Consider the following 17,587-nt stretch of genomic DNA (forward strand, 5'->3'; position numbering starts at 1 on the left):
GACGGCATTTAACACAACGAGTGATGTAATATATAAGATCGTAAGTGGTGCATGACAGGACGCAAGATATATACATATTCACTGAAAAAAACAAAGGTTAAACAGATGTTATAGTTTGGTGAAAATGTCAGTTTAAACACGTTAAAAAAAACACTGAAATCTAAGTTATAGTTATTTTAAGCAACTATAACTCGTACTCTAGCCATGCACAGTATTGTCAATGATGTCCGTTCAGTTGTCATCGGTAAAGTTATCAATTATGTCACAGATCATGCCACGAGTGCTGTAATATGTGATGTCATAAGCAGTGCATGGCAAGGGTGCAAGTTAGTTACATGAAATATTTGTTGAATTTCACTTTAAGTTTTTAAAAAATTAGGTTTTACCTGACATTTTCACACAACCACGTCACTTTAAATGTAGCTTTTTCTGCGAGTTTCTATTTTTTTTTTTTTACGTATGGAATATTTTTATTATCTTATGTACCAGCAACCCCACGTCTACCACAGGCGTGGGGTTGACTACAGAGCCTGCTTCCAATTTCTGCAAGCAGCCAACCAAAATACCACGCATGGCCAACATATGGTTGGCAGCAGGGCCTGGCACCTGCAGGCATCCAACCTACGCTTCGGCATGGGGGTTAGTTGGGTCCTGTGTCCAACCCCCTACAAGAAGCCAACCCTCCAGGCCTGTATGGGCAGGGTGGCCCTCTGAATATGGTCCAGGGGCTCAGAGTACTCATACCATGACTCCTTATACTTAATTTTTAACATTTTCATGGTCACAGAGACGGAGTCCCCGTGTCGTGAAATGGCAGCTGCCACATTTTTCTTCATGCTTCAGTAAGACACCAAAGACAGATGTGTGGATCTGTAACTAACATCTGTTGGTTACATGTCATACACGGCTTAAACATCAACGGTTTAGGTGACATTGCCAAACTAACAGAATTGTCAGAGAAAATTGCCAAAACCTTTCCAGTGACAGTTGAAGTTCTGGACCCCCATCGGCTACAGCGAAAAGAAAAGTATAGGCGCCAGTGTGAGCAGGTGGCGTACAGATACTGGTCCCGACATCACATCTGTGTGGGACAGAGCGGCATGAGGAATAACAACGCCTTTTGAAGCCACCAGTCATTGTGTGAGGTAATTACTATGCAAAGGTTTCCGGATCCAGTCCGACGCCTGGGAATATTCAAGAGTCGAGGAACCTTCTGTTAGGCAGTTGCAGCGTCAAGTCAGACCTTAACATTTATCCAATCACTTAAACAGGAGTATATCTGGCTGTAATTCGATTAGTTTCAAAACCAGCAGTGTTTTTGACTCAACAGTTCAAAAAGGCATTCAAGAGATTCTACCACTTAATGATACGTTCTCATTAATGAGAGATTCAGGTCTCCACTCACATGGCATCAAGGTAGGAAATAGAAAAAGTAACTGGTAGAACAATGGGTAATTCTTTATTCATTACAGACTCATTCACCACCAACGTGGATAATAAATGGTTATAAGGCAAACAGGAACATGTTCTTTATCTCCCCAAGCATAGAAAGAAAATAAAATGAATAACTTGACTGTATAGGAGAAAAGGCTTATGTTCAGATTTTATAGCAGCAAAACCAAACAAATTGTAAAAATCAGTTTTTGGCTGTGTTGTACATTTTTACTCAATCTAGCTTCCAGTTTCTATATTTTAAAACAGGCTATTCAATACTGTAAATGTGTGGAATGTGCAGAAATAAAAGTCTATAACAGCACAAGAACATTTTCATTCCTGCCTCTGCTAATATGGACCCAACCATTTGTCTTCTTTTCAGGATTTCATGCTGTCATCTTTCTTTGGATAGCTCACATAAGCACAAATTCAGATATAAAACAGCAAGTCAGCACCAAGTTCTTGTAGGGTCCCATTTTCCACCTTAGGATAAGCAGTGAAAAAGGACTGCAGATGTGCACTCTCACTGCTTAATTTCTCCCTTAGGGTCTGTGAATAAATGTCCCCTTGAGGGTGGGGAGATGTCCTGCATTTTACTGCCTGTTCTGGACTGTCAGAACACAATTTTGATGTCTAACTTGTGATTTAAGCCTCTCGCCTTTCAAGTGCAGTTGCCCTAGCCTTTGCTCTGCATCATAAGTTACTGCAGTAGCCACCCTACCTCAATTTCCAGAATCAATTATTTAGTTATAACTTCTTAATGAAAGATTTGGTTATGCCTGGCAATCTCTCAGTAGTCTTATGCCTAGACCATACCTATACTCAACACATCAGCATTGCAACCCACTGGTAATAGAAAACATAGCTTGCCCGCCTGCCATCACTGCAAAATGTTAGCACTACTTTTTATTTTATCAAAATTACTGCAACAAATAAAAATAATTCACATCTGAACCAGCAATTATGGGAGAATGGACAAACATTTGTTGTTGCAGACTCAAAGATCACAATATCTAAAAAAAAAGTACAAGCGTCAGCACCCGTCTTGATCTATAGATGTGCAGAGCAATAGATCTGAAACATTAAAAAAGCCACTGACATGGAATTGACAAAACCTGCAAGAAACGACCTGCTCTGTCCCATGGATACTGACTCTATAAGAGTCATTTCAAGCTACAGAGAATTCAAGTGCTAAAACCTATAAAGCCACGTCTCCCAATCTGGAGCATCCAAAGAGCTTTTAATAAAGCAGACTGCATACAGGGTTACTCTGCTCCTTCTACTGCGACTGTAGAAATCGCCTTCACATAATAGGGACCATCACGTATGTATGCCCGCAGGCGCAAGTAATGCTGGTTCCCAAATGTTTCTGCTGTTGTTGGAGAATTTACAAGAGCTTTCACCAGCTCAAATTTGGCATCTTTAGATGGCTTGTCAGGATCCACTCGTCTGTCTATAACATATTCCACAAACCCAGGACTGTTGATCATCAGCTTCTGGGCCCACAGCTGGTTTGCAATAGCCTGAGAATTGAAACAAAATTATAGATATTAAAAATTCAAAAATACTGTGCATGGAAAACAACACTTGACACACTAACACAGTAACATTCTGCACATTTATTATAAGACATATATGAAATTAAAAGGTACACAGCAGCAAGCTATACAAATTCAGATTCCCTGATGCAAAATAGCTACAAACGCATTTCATAAAGGTAGACTATTTTCTTTCCTTACTCTAGAGTGGACAGAGCTGGGCAACAATTCTGACATATTGCCCGTTGTTTACTCAAAACACATTATTACAGCTACTGGAAAGGATCCAGGTGGGAGTCTTGTTTCCTTCCAGAAATCTAAAACAAAGGTGCCAGCAGTAGATGGTACAAGGGTTGTCGTTGAAATCTACAAACCACATTAGGCAAATGAACAGAAAAATAGCAAAGCTTACTGTAAACACACGCAGGGCTCCACAGTGAAGTTCAGGGAATGGTTGGGTGCTGATGTTCTTGAGCATCTCCAACGGCTGAGTGGACAAGGATGAAAACCAGAAGGCGGCCATTGCTAGAAGATCGTCAGTGTGCTGGTCTGGCTAAGAATAAAAAGTATGTAGATATTCAGTCAGTGAGGTTTCTACCTTTTTAGTAACAATAAAGCAAACAAATCAACACAAACAGGCTTTTCCACTTGTCTGAATTTGCGAACGGCAAGAAAAACCAAAACCAGTCAGAAAATCATACAAGGAAGCTCCTTCATCGTCAGAGATTACATTTTTCTATGGCAACCTGAAAATAGATGGTACTCTTTGGAATAGGCCAAAACATCACAATCAGCAATGATTACTGGAAGCACCAGCTGAATTTTATGACAGGCTATGCTGCAAATGCTTGGCCAGTGGGTTCCAACCTTAAGCTCACATGTAATGTTTTACGTCTAGCACTGTAAATGTTTCTCACCTGAGGATCCATATTTCTATTTAGGGCCCGAGGGGAAAAGAGTCAAGACTCCAGTCACTGGTGTAATGGGTACTTGGTGGAACCAGTGTAAACAAACCGGGTGCAGCGATCAATCCAAGGGGTTGGTCAAGACTTCTCTATAGCAAATAAATTGGCTGCCTCCCTCCCAATCTTTGGGCAGCCTCATTAGGGAAAGAACGCCATCATGGCTCACAAGCCGAGGAAGAGGACTTGCCTAGGAATGACTGCAGCAGCCTTGTTTCAAAGTAAGACTTGTTCATCGTCAAACAAGTACACAGTGTGTATGTTACACATGGCCTCAACGAAAACATCTGGGGAGGAGTAAAAGCCCTTATTGTGGAAAAAAACAAAAAAATAATACCCAACAGCACTGTCAGGCCCCTCAACAAAATACCCATCACACGACCACAATCATTCTTATACATTAGCAGTCTTGCTCTGCGGACAGCGCTGCCACTCAGGGTAGCAGTCACACACTAGCAGAAGTACTCTTGCACCTCTTAGACTAATTCTTTATCCAGACCTAAAAGTGCTAAATGAGAATGAAACCAAGCAGGTCTAGCAGACCTTATTACTCTGAAGCAGCATTCAAAGTTCACAAGAGAGACATATGTCGGCATAGGAACTTGGCATTGCTTGCATTTTCAGTTATAAGCCAGATCTATTGTCATTGCCAAAGTTAGCTTTACCACCGTGAATTAAAAAGCACCATTTTAATCAATTTCCCAAAAATGCCTCTGGAGAATGCCCCGTTAATCTTTCTTAAAGTGGTATGTATGGTATGTACACCCTTCCAATTTTGACTAACTTCACTGAATAATCATTTGGAAGAGAACCCAAATGTTTGAAGTATACCACGTTCTGTCCATTTTCAGCCCTGTGCTCCATAAATCCACAAATTGTCTCTGATTCTCTAAAACCTAATAATAAGCTGCACTCTCTGTAAATTGGTGTTCAATCAAATTGTAATCAGTGTGACTGACCTATATTGTTCTTCAAATAGATTTTGTCACTATATTTCAGAAGGAAATACTGATTTATACTTATAATGAATGCATATTATGGATCAAGTCGAATTCATGTTTGCCATATTTTAAACATACAAAAGCTACTATATTCAGATGACGTTAAAGTACAGTTCACCATTTCATTTCTAAAGGGTTGTTCAATGCCTCCAAAAGGTTGAGGATGTATGTGCTTGATAAACCAGCATTCACATAAAGCAGCAGAGTACTGAAGCCAACCCTGAACATCATGGGAAGTTAAACTTGCTTCCACTTTTGATGAGGGATGAAAAGGTGAGTAAGGCAGAATAGCTTCCTTAATTCACATGGTACCCTCCAATACAGTGGTTATAAACCGTTCAACTTCTGTGGAACCTCACAGAATCACTACTAAAACCCGGAGACCCAGTCTTAGCAATTCTTAGGATTTGAAACTCACAACAATAAGCAAAAACAAGTAGCACACCACAAACAAATACATAATTATAGAACATTTTTATTTAATTGACGAACAACAAATATGTAAAAATCGCAAATTTTGTTAAAATGGGAAGATTGGAGCTTTTCAAAATGTAGTTTTATTTATAAAAGACAAAAGGGATGAGCTAGAATCTAGCATAATCGCTCTGTCTTTTTAGATCCAAATGCATGCTCTTTTTGACAGGGCGCACCAGTGCTGCTTCAATAAAGCCACCAATGGTCTGTAGTTGATTCTATTTGCTTTGCCTCATGCTCCAACAAATCAAGATAAGGACACCAGCATAATCTTTAGCTTCCAATTTCAAATCCCTTCGCAATTTTCAGAGCATTTTAAACCTCTTGTACTTTATCAATCTATCAACATAATATAAGTTTACAAACAGTTGCGGACCTCCTAAGTAGGTGTTGTGAACCCACTTTAAGAACCAATGCTCTCACATGCTGTCAAACTTCAGTTATTTTCAGATGTCATTATGGTAAGGGGATGCAACTTACAGGCAGATAAAGGAGAGAAGAGATGGCGTCCAAGCATCTAACTCTTAATTCCGTAGAAGAATTCTGTGCGAGAATCCCCAACTTTTTGAAGACGGCCTGAAATCTGCCCCCTGTAAAGTAAAGAAAATATGTTGTACCACATGACCTACATTACCCCCTGTGAGGCTCTGTTCCCAAAGTCATATAAAGCCTAGATTTGGAAAGTAATCTCATAGCGGATGTCCAGATCTTCACCACCCCCTGAAAAGCAATGTTCTGCGCACTCTGCAGTGACAATGGGTAACTGGAAAGGCCACAGTCACATTTGACGTCTTAGAAAACACCTTAAGAGTTCAAATACAGTTACCAAAATACAAATGATAATACTACGAGTGTTATTTCAGAAATAGAAGTCAGTTAAGCAGAAAGGACAATAGGCAAAGTGTGAAGGGCAGGAAGAAAACAATGTTAACAGCTTAGAACTCTCAAAGAAAGGCAAGAGTCCGAAACCTAAGTTTGCAGACTACAAAAGACCCTTCTCTTCTACAACGAACGGGAGACTGGTGAAAAATAACTGACCTGAAGGAGTACACAGTGGTGCAGAAACCCAGAAGACGCTTATACCTACAGTAAGTACTCTGCGGTTAAATATTCCATGCTTTGTGCATCTTTTTAACTCTTTATGTTGGTATTCTTGTAAGCTGGCCATTCTAAAATGCAACCAATAGGCAGCATGTCTGCATTATATAAACACCTTAAAAATATATATGAAAAGCAGAGAAAACTACTTGTCATTTACATGGACACCCGGCAACAATATTAAAGCAGGGAAGAGTGATGCTAGCTTACACGTATTGAGGTTACTATTACAAAATGTGGACAAGGAAATTAATTGGCTTAGAGTGTCCAATGTTTTTGGTACAGAGAAGCCTTCACTTCCAAAACAATTGCAACCCAGACTAGGAAAGTAGCTGATAGAAGCCATTTCGCTTTCCACTGTGATAGGGTTAGTGAGTGTAGCCCCCTTTCTCCCTCAGAAGATATGTACTTTGGGGCTGATTTGGATAGCGGTCAGTCGGACTGCCGACTGCTATTGCGGCGGTCACAAGACTATCAAACAAGCATGCAGCGGTCCGCCTGCCGCATTTCGATAGGCCTGCTGTGCTGGCGGTCGGAGAGTGCTCTGTATCATGGCGCCTGTGCTGCGACCAAGGGAAAGGGCCGCAGCACAAGCCGCCATGTTACCGAGCACCTCCTGCACGTCCATGGACCATGTGCCACACACCATGTCATGCATGGCACACGCTGCATGGAGGTGAGTGGGGCATTACATGTGCCCCCAGGGCCACTTAACAGTGTTCCGCGACGGACGCGGGTCATGTTTGGGAGCCCACAATATCCCTTTCCGACAGCCTTCTTCCAGCCATGAAAAGGCTGCCTGAAAGGCATATTATGATCCAGATGCCAGTGCTGCCTCGGCACTGCCTCAATTCAGGGATACAGCTCTGACCGCCGCCCCGACCGACCGACATCATAATGAGGCCTTTTGTTTTGTTCTTGACCTTTGCACTCTTTGAACGTTTATCAAGTCATAAGCTTAGGTAGCCCTTCTCCATACATACTGGAAAACAATGACAGGTGGTTCGAAATAAAAACAGTTTCTCACAAGTATCGATCACTTAGACTGACAAAGGTCCAGATATGGGAATGTAGGGAAAGCTGGCAAACCCTTTCAGCATCCAACTGACTACAGGCAAGTTAAATCACTAGGCATCAGTTCTGGGAATGGAAGAACCTACATCTATTAGTAGAATATAAATGCAGTCTAGAGGTACGCAAGCACCTTGGAGCTGGATGGTTAACCATGAAAGTCTTATAAATGGCATTTGAAGACTGAACTAAATCAGCAGCACAGTTGACGCGGCTTCAATAGGTAATGGTGTAACAAAAAAGTGATTTCTAAGACATGTCCCTCTCAACTACACTACCTCTCCAGAGCCACACGACGTTGCACTGATTGTCTTAACTGATGTTGTGGAGGTGCTTTCGAATGTCTATGGGGAGTACCAGTAACAAGGAATATTCAAAACAAGCACTGGCAAAGCAAATAGGACTCGCCTAGTGGAGTTGTCAATTTCTTTTAGCCATTTTGTTCAGCAGCACAGCTGATGTGCAGCATGGCTGAAAGTTAGACAACAACCACTATGACGTGTCTAGAGCGGACTACGAGGGGGAATGATCCATTTTCGAAGTATTGGATTATTCTCTGCCTTCACCAAAAAGCAAAAAAGTTTCATCATCAGACGTCTGAGATTAAGTTTGCTGTGTTGGCCCTGTTGGTCCCACATGAAGACCAAGCCAAAAATGCTAAGCACAGAAGCTTGGGCAGGAATGTCTGCATCTTTGTAGCATCTTGAAAGACGTTGATGTGACTTTTGGGTGCTTTGTTCCTGGCAGGACAGAAAGGAATAAGCAACAAGGTGGCAGATAGATCAAGCAACAATGGAAGGCAGGGCGGACCAGACAAGCAACAAAGCAGGAAGTTAAGCAACAATGAGGGAGGGGTTAGGGGGTGCAAGTAAAAGGGAAAAAGGTACCTCTGAAAGCATCGAGCAGAGGAAGTACACTGAGCAAGAGAAGTGGTACTTGGGCCATGCTCCAGGGTAGAGCCAAACACAAAGAGGAAGTGAAGCCAGTACTACTGACCACAAAAAAAGCAAGGAAATGAGAAACTATGATGGCAAACAATGCTAAGCAGCGGTTGAGCTTTAAGTCCCCTGTAAAGCACAAGATGTGAAAGAACTCATCAAGAAATCAATCAGTACTTGTCCATGCTCCAGACGAAAAAAAGTAAGTGAAGCCGGCACACGCTGTCCAATTAGGAGGCAGCAAATGAGGGACAATGAAGCCCATGAATGGTAAGCAGTGGGCGGGCTCCAAGCACCTTCTAGAAAACGAAATCGCTTGCAAGAGAGGGTCCAGGCCCCAGCAGCAGATGCAGTGTCACAGGTGAGACGTAAAAAGTGCTGGCAGAGGGCTGGGTTTTTCACTGTCTTTGATCGCTGCCAGCACTGCAATTCTGCAATTTGTCCAAAAGACTATTGTGATTAGCCATTTCGGTAGCAGGGTTAGTGAAAAAATCCAGGTACCTCTTCCTACCCAGAAGTGATTTTATCCTCTATTATAATTGTTTAGAACATTATTATAACATTTTAACATGGAATTGTTGTAACATGCCCCGCAACAAAAATACAAATTCTTTAGATGTGATGAAATACATTGTACTTTTTTTATTAGACCAGAGCTAGCCTATATTTACGTTTCTTTCACTTTTCAAATAGAATTTGGGCAAATTAAGTGCAGTGTGAATGGAGAGAGTTAGGGAGGTGCTTCTGCATGCCCAGTTGGTTAGTAATGTTCTTCAAAGTTGATCTGGAAAAACTAAGGTCACATCCAAATATAAAAGTTCACTGCACCTTTGGGAGAGCACATTGTGTGAAATTGGGTTACTGGACATGTAAAACCTATAGGTACATGTCCAAATGTTTAAATACACTGCACCCTGCCCTTGGGCTGTCCAGGGCCTACCTTAGGGGCGATTTATAGTAATTAAAAAGGATGTTTTAGGCCTGGCAAAAAGTCTATTTTGGCCGGTCAAATTGGCATGGTAAACTGCACAAACAGGCTCTGCAATGACAGCCCTGAGACTTTTATAAACAGCTTCTTAAGTCGGTGGCACAATTAGTGCTACAGGCCCACAAGTAGTGCTTTAATTTACAGGCCCGGGGCACATGTAGTGCTCTTTACTAGGGACTGATAAGTAAATTAAACATGCCTATTGGGTATAAGCCAGAAACAACGAAGACCGCAAACACAGGAGGTATGAAAGCAAAATGTTAAGGGGATACTATGCCATAAATGCCAAGTCTAACACAAATAAAAGTTTGCAGAGCTCAACTCGGAGTTGCTTTCTAGCAGACGGAAATTCCAACAAGATTGTTGGAATAAGGTGCCTCGGGCTGGGAAATTAAATTCTAGTCAATGTTGTAATGCAAAATGATGCCCCACTAGCAAAATGTGATGAGGGCTTCCCTCCCCCCACGTCTCCCACACAGCACAGATAGTCATTGGCCTTGGACTGAATGGGGCCACCTGAAGCTTTAGGGGGCTCCCCTATGCAGTAGGAGCTGCAGTGGCCTGCATTACTCCCCTGATTCCAATAGGACCGTTCCATTGAAATACCAAGAGCCGGGTAAATATGTTGAGTCACAGCAAGTAAGCGGGTCAAATTTAACACGTATCAGGAGTTGAATGATTAAAACAGTCAATTTTGCACCTATTTATAGTGTAGCTCGGTGGCTTAATCCATACTCCCCACATACTTTATGTAATGTACATCAAAAGATCAAGTTCCGGAAGGGGCAAGGCAGCATTTCATCCTTCACGTGGCGATGCGCATGCTACAAGTGAGTCAAGTAACTGCAACAGTGCCATCCAAATCTGACAAATCCCCAGCAAGAAAGTGCTGTTTAGAAAACCAATATATTATGCAATCGCTGCCAATTAAGGGATCTACATAAATAGCTTGGGGTGAGGCCTCACAAGACAAGTCATGATCCGATGGTAACTGCTGCAGAGTTTCAGAAGCTGCCCACTCCATAATATAAATGGTGACATTGCAAAGTTCCTTTCAAGCTACATTATCTTGAGACCCTTGAGTTTGTTCCACCTTTCGCCTTCAAATTTCTACAATTTTAGAACATTCTATGAGCCAGACCACCTTTTCTCTGCATAATCATTCACAATTCATAAACTCCTGCGGAAAATGTAGGAAGTATAGAAAGGTGAGCAAACATCACCCCCAAACAGAAACGTTCCGGCTTTCCTCCAATGCTTTAAACCTTGATCTTCTGTTTGAAACACATAATATGATAATCTTGCTCACTCTAATGATCTTGCACTTTTCACATCAAAAAGTCTTGTTTTTGAATAGAGATGGACTGAACTGGGACCATCCTTGCACCGGGAAAACAGCCCTTTGGGTACTAAACTCCAAAATAAGAAAGCAGTTACTAAAATAGTACACTTTCCAGATCAACTGTAATACTAGGCTAGAGGCAGGATCGCTAACAAATATCTTCTATGTACTATTAATCTTTTCAGGGGAGCAATACAGTTCCCTGCACTTTAAATTTCAGAGCCATATTGGGGCAGAGACATTACTGAATGTCAGACAAATCTGTATTGAGGAGACCTTTGGTGTACTTTTGTTACAGATAGGTATAAATGACCATCAGTTGGCAGAGGGGTGTTGAGTGGACAGAGGATCTGATAAACAAAAAGGCACATTATTTCGAAGAGTGCCACGGTCCGGACTAGATGAAAATTACAGCTCGTTCCAAAGTCTGAAGGATGCACAAAAATTATATTTTTCCACATTGTGGTCATGGCAAAGTTTTTTTATTAAACACAAAGAATTGACGTTACACAGTACAGGATGAAGTACAAATTTACAGATATACAGAGGCTAGAATGCAATACATTCCTGAATCATTGCTCATTTACGGCGACGGAGGATCACCTTGTGTGGGAACACTGGGGGGGGGGGGGGTGCGGGGGGGGGGAGGGGGACACAGATATTTCCGCTGTAAACATTCCAATCACTCCAGATGGAGGACCATTTTCGGGAGCATCCCCGTGCCACGTACACTGTCTTCTCCCTAAACATGCACCAGTCCATGTCCGTCTCACAGGCCTCTAATTTGGGCAGGTGTGCAGCTCACCATAGTTGTGCAATATTTCTCTTCGCAATAATTAAGCCCAGTGTTACCCAAAGTGCGTGCTTGTTATTGAGGTCTGTGGGCTACCAAACATTTAGGAGGCACCTCTTCGCTTCCGGGTGAATGGTAATTGTGAGTACTTCAGTATTGCTGAATCTGCTCACATTCCCACAGGATATGAATGAAGGTCCCTTCCTGGCCACACTGTCTCCTGCAACCCCCATTCTCCGCCCTCCCCATACGCACTAGACACAGCCCCGTTATGTACACTCTGTGCAGAATTTTAAGTTGAACGAGCCGTTGCCTGGCTGAGATGGCTACCTCTTGGGGAGAGGCCACTGCCTCTTGCCAGTCCTCGTCATCCAGAACTACACCATCCCTTTCCCATTTTTCTCTCGTGCACTGGAGAGGGTCAATTGAATTATTGATCAGCTTTTTATAGGTCAGCGAAATGGCCCTTGTTGGCAGGTAGCCATCAAGCAGTCGGTCCTCGAGGGGCGAGGATTCCAGAGGGATGATACCCTTTGGCAGTTGCGACTGCAGGGCATGGCGCACCTGGCAGTATCGGAAATGCTCTGAGTCTGCTAAGTCTTATTCTTGCTGTAAAGTGGTACATGTTTTAGCTTCTCCCTTCACCCAGCGGTCACCTATTTTAGAGATACCGATTAGGTCCGATTTATCAAATTCCTTCGACTTCCATAAGTTGCATAGGGTTTCAGTGTCCCACAAGGGGGTCGCTAGGGTGAGCTTTTGCTCCCATCCCAAGCTCCTGGTCGCAGCGTGCCAGATTTGAACAGTATGTTTAGTCGGCCCTGTCGGGGAGAGTCGCCGGGGTTTGGAGTATAGTGCTCTGTTACAGTTCCCTCCCAGCAGCAGCCATCTGTCCATGGCATAGCCTGGAGCATCTGCGCGTCGGTAGATACCGTTGTTGATGGCAACAAGGTGCGCTGCCCAATAATATTTTTTGAGGTCCGGAAGGCCAATTCCTGCATCATACCAGCTGAGGTTGAGTTTGGCTAGCGCTATGCGGGGTTTCCCATTCCACAACAGGGCTCTCTGCATACTCTCAATCTCCCTAAAGTAGCTCGCAGGAACGAAATCGGGGGAATTTTGCAATGCACACAAAAAACGGGGTAGGGACATCATTTTGAAGAGGGACGCCCTGCCCAGCAGCGAGAGCAGGAGTGCCTTCCAGCTTGCCTTGTCCCGCTTCAGTTTTTGCAGAGGAGGGAGCAGGTTCTGGTCGTACCGGCCCTTAGGGTCTGCTGTGACGAACATTCCAAGATACTTAAAACCCACTATGGTGGTTTGCATTGGGCAGCCCCCTGGGAGGGCAGGTGGGGGTCCCTTAAGGACATACAGTATAGACTTACTCCAGTTAATCGAATAGCCGGAGTGCCTGCCAAAGATAGCGAAGATGTTCAATACACTTCCAAGTGACGATTTTGGGGAGGCCAAGAACAGGAGGATGTCATCTGCGTACATTGAAATGCGGTCTTCCCAGGTTTCTGACCAGCGCAGTCCTCGTATCACCGGAACCTTGCGAATACAGGATGCCAATGGTTCCAACGCCAGAGCAAACAGGAGGGGAGACAACGAGTAGCCCTGGCGAGTTCCCCGACCCAATCCAAATATTTCAGACTTTTTGTTATTGACTACGACTTGAGCTAGGGGTTCAGCGTAAAGGAGCCTGACCCATTGTACGAACTTAGGCCCAAATCCCATTTTCGCGAGGGCTGCAAAAAGGTACGGCCATTCGACAGTGTCGAATGCCATTGTGGCGTCTAGTGAAACTATTATCGCCGCTTCCTAGATCGTGGCCACCCTTCCCATCACTCCATGCACTCTGCGCAGATTTAATGCGGTGTTACACTGGGGCATGAAGCCCGACTGATCTGGGTGCACCAATCCACTGATTACTTTGACAAGTCGATTGGACAGAAGTTTGGCCAGTATCTTAGGTTCTGCGTTCAATAAGGAGATTGGCCTGTAAGAGGTAAAGTCCGTTTTTGGCTTCGCTTCTTTATGTATTGTAATTAGTGTCACAATTCTTTGGTCTCGCGGAAGCACCCCTAGCGTCTTAAACTCTTCGTACATGGCACGCAGATACGGGGCAATTTTGTCTGGTCTAAGTCATGCGATCAGTTTCCCCGCCTTGTCCCCAAGGTCATATATCCTGCCCTGTCTCTCCCCCCCCAACTCTCTGGCTCTAGCAGTAACAATTGCCTTATAGTCGTCTGTTAAGTTGCAGGACATGAGGCATCTCTCGAGTTACCTCCTCTCTCAGCTCTTCCTCCAGTCTAAGTATTTCGTTTTCTGCCTCGACCACCATCTTGAATTTCTCTTTTCAGACCCCGGCTATCTGGGAGAGTGCGTGCCCCCTTATTACTGCTTTGAATGCTTCCCACATTATCTGTGGGGACTGCACCGAGCCTTCATTTTCCTGGAAGTAGAGGTCTATTGCTGCGATTACCGACTTCCGGATCTCTGGATTGCGGAGATGCCAGGGATTGATTGGAGCAACTCTACCCACTCTGTGCTGACCAATAACTAGCTGAGCCCATATCGGGGGGTGATCAGAAATGCCAAGCGCCATATGCCATATCTCCTGGACATGCGTGATGTGAGGTGCGGGAACGAGCAGATAATCTATTCGGGACAAGCTATGATGGGCCCCCGAGTGGAAGGTGTGTTGGATACTGTCTGGGTGATAAGCCCTCCAGGCGTCACTTAAACCTAAGGTCTCTATGAAGTCTGGTAGCCAGCGGTTCGACCGGCCAAGCTCGCGGGGTGGGTATCGGTCTAGTGTGCCTGAAACCACGGAGTTGAGCTCTCCTCCCACTACTAGGAGACCAACCAGGATTGTTGGTAGTATGGTTCCCAGGTCTGTAAAGGTGCGACTTTGAAGGCCAGGGGGCACATAAACAGTCATAATAGTTAACGTGTTTCCCTCCCACTGTCCCGTGATCCCTATACATCTACCCAAGTCATCTGACCACGTGGAATGCACAGTAGGGGGAAAGGAATTTCTGAGCATTATGCTGACTCCTCTTGACCCTGTGGTAAAACCGGAGTGGGCCACCAGCTTGTACCCCCACCTATTCAAAGCCTTGGAGGTGTTACCCACCAGGTGTGTTTCTTGAAGCAAGACAACGTCCGGAGCATGTCTTCTAATGTTTTGCAATACCACAGATCTTTTGACCATGTCCCTCCAAGCCAATGACGTTCCAACTCATCAGTTTGATGCTTTTATCCCAGCCTGTACTCAGCAGGACCTACATGTAGTAAGTAATCTTCTAATGAGGGAGCGGTAGTACTGCGTCGATTAAACACAAACAAATACGAAAATCCCAACCCAACTACCCCCCTCCCTGCTCCCCTGCACTCTGGGCTCGAAACTGCCCAGAGTGCCTGTTGCCCAACGACTTAACTAAAAGTAGAAAATTGGGGGAGGAGATGTCCTGTTCCTCCCTCTCCCCCCATCAACTTGGTTCAGTGAGTGCCCCGAGAAGGGCCGGGTCGCATAATCGGCACTAAACAGTTAACAGTGGTCCATCAAGTCCACAACCGCCCAAAAGGCATTTTACCTGTGCGACCTAGCAAAGCAGACGGAGGTCAATCTGAAGTGGGCATCTTGCAATCTCCAGGTCAAAACGGTGCGAGCCGGACAGTTCTGTCTCAACTGGAGTTGTGTTCCTCAGCCCCCTCCACCCGTCCAGCCACTCAGCAGCAGTCTCTGGGAAATCAAACAACATGGTGTTTCCGTCAGACTCAACACGAGTCGGGCCGGGAATAACATTGCATACTTCAGCCCCTTCTCTCTGAGTCTTTTCTTTATGGTAAGGAAGGAGCGCCTCTGCTTCTGCACAGCTTGACTAAAGTCCGGAAAAAGGAGATCTCGGCGTTATCGTATTGAAGTGGAGGCGCCACTCTGACGGTCTGCAGAACGACATCTCTGTCCCAGTAATTTAATAGCTTGGCCAGTATCGGGCGATGGGGAGCACCGGGCCTTGGTCGTCCCCTGGGAACCCTGTGGGGCCGCTCAATTACGAAAAGTTTTGAGAGGCCTTTGGGTTGTAGGTGGGCGGTCATGAGGTTCTCCACGAAGAGATCTGTGGCCTGCCCCTCCGCTTTCTCCGGCACCTCAAGAATACATATGTTGTTGCGCCTGGAGCGCCCCTCAAAGTCATCCAGCTTGGTTTCTGCAAATTTCCTGAATGCTTGTAGTTCTTGGATTGAAGTCTGCAACTCTCAAGTGTCGCCCACCAGACTTACTGTAGTAATTTCTAGTTGTTTAACTTTCTTTATTTTTGGCGAGGTCCGCTCTTATAAGCATCACTTCTGAGGAAATTGCGTCCATTCTCTGTTCCAGAGATGTCCTGACTCCAGTGATTGCTGCCATGACATCTCGCAGTGAGTGTTCTGGGAGGTCCCCCTATGTGTCCCCAGGTGACTTATCCTTCGATTGTTGTTGGTCTGGGAGCACCGTCTTCAGGAGTGTATACCGGTCCAGCTTGTTTTGCAGGATGCTTTTGGTACCTCTCGTGTTCGACATCTTTGTACGCAGTGGTTTGGTTCCAGTGCTGAGTCCACCCTGCTGTGAGCGGCTTTGTTGGTCACCGCTCGTCACCAACTCAGAGATGGGGGAGGGGGGTGTGTTCCCACATGATCGTGGCCCCACAGTTGCCGCTAGAGGCTGCGGCCTCCTACCTCCCTGTTGCTCCCAGGGCCCTGTCCTGACCTCCATCAATCAGTCAGGCGCCAAGCGGCCTCCAGGCCCCGGATATACTAACTCGCACGAGCACTCCGCACTGCGTGGCGCAATAGGTCTTCTCTAACGAGGGTGCGGCCCGGAGTCAAAGCGGTCCCCACAGGGGTTCGAGGCACATCTCAGGTGCCCTTGTTGGCGGCACTTACTCCCCCATCGTTGTGGATCTATGGGCAGGACCTCAGCAACTCATACGCACCACCGTGAGGCCAGCCTCCTCTCCAGTCGCCTTGCTGCTGTCGCAGTGCGTTCCAGTAGTCGTTCAATACGGCCGGTCAGTGGAGACTCTGTGTCTCGGCGGTGTGGAAGGCGCAGACCCGGATCCCGGGCTCGCGCTAGATTCAGCCCGCCGTCTGTTATCTCTCACCGGCTCAGGCCGCTACTCCAGGCCCCGGCTTCTGCCCGGCAGAAGGCCGCAGCCAGTGAGGTCTCTAACTTCGGCTGCGGAGGGGCTGCAGACTCGAGTCTGGGCTTGTTGTAATCAGCAAAGCGTCCGACGGCCCATTTCCAACTCAGGGACCGGATTTGTGTAGCGAATCTGTGGGTGGGAGAAGGATCGAGCAGAGTGACTAACTTGCGGTCATCTTGCTACGCCGCATAGCCATGCCCCCCGCTCATGGGAAAGTTGACACCTTTGAATGACACTAGAGGGGCTCGCCAGGTGATGGACAATATCCAGTTTATTACAAATCTAGCAATGTGGAACAAGTCCTCAACTTGCCTCATGGATTTTGCAGCTTGGAAAGATGATGGTTTTAGCAGCCACGCCTCTGTGTACAGGTAAATGTTAATACATTTGTAGCTCAGATACCTGCATTGACTTTAATACCATTGCCAAAAACATTCAAAAGATTTCAGACAGATATGGAGCACTGTGCATTTGCAGGGATCTTTCTCCACCATGAAACGTCTGTTTGTCCATATGAAAGCTTTCTGGAGATGTATGGCACTTCACGCCTGGAGGTCACATTCTCCAAGCACCATCTTTGACTATGTTTACTTAGTTTTACCAGCTCCATCATAGCCTGAATCTCCAGGTCTTTATCTCCAGGTATTGAGAGTGCACCAGCTGTTTTGTTTTCTGAAGCTTTTTCACCTCTTCCTTCGTAAGTTCATGCAGGTTACCTCAAGTTAATAAAATGTTGCACCAGCATTACTCTTGGAGTAGCTG

At 45.2% G+C, this 17,587-nt stretch overlaps 1 protein-coding gene across 1 annotated transcript in view; it reads right to left on the reverse strand.

Annotated features, from left to right (window-relative positions):
* Positions 1-1,437: 1,437 nt before the first annotated feature.
* The window catches only part of PSMD5 (proteasome 26S subunit, non-ATPase 5), a 62,623-nt gene continuing 46,473 nt past the window's right edge, over positions 1,438-17,587 (reverse strand). Inside the window, exons 8-10 of the mRNA XM_085613533.1 lie at positions 5,890-5,999; positions 3,385-3,525; positions 1,438-2,957 (exon numbers count right to left, since the gene is read on the reverse strand). Of these exons, the coding sequence (XP_085469659.1) occupies positions 2,700-2,957; positions 3,385-3,525; positions 5,890-5,999 (509 nt within the window). The 3' untranslated portion in view covers positions 1,438-2,699. The remainder of the gene's footprint in view (positions 2,958-3,384; positions 3,526-5,889; positions 6,000-17,587) is intronic.

The sequence above is a fragment of the Triturus cristatus genome, chromosome 1_2 (genome assembly GCF_964204655.1).
Source record: "Triturus cristatus chromosome 1_2, aTriCri1.1, whole genome shotgun sequence".
Lineage (NCBI taxonomy): Eukaryota > Metazoa > Chordata > Amphibia > Caudata > Salamandridae > Triturus > Triturus cristatus.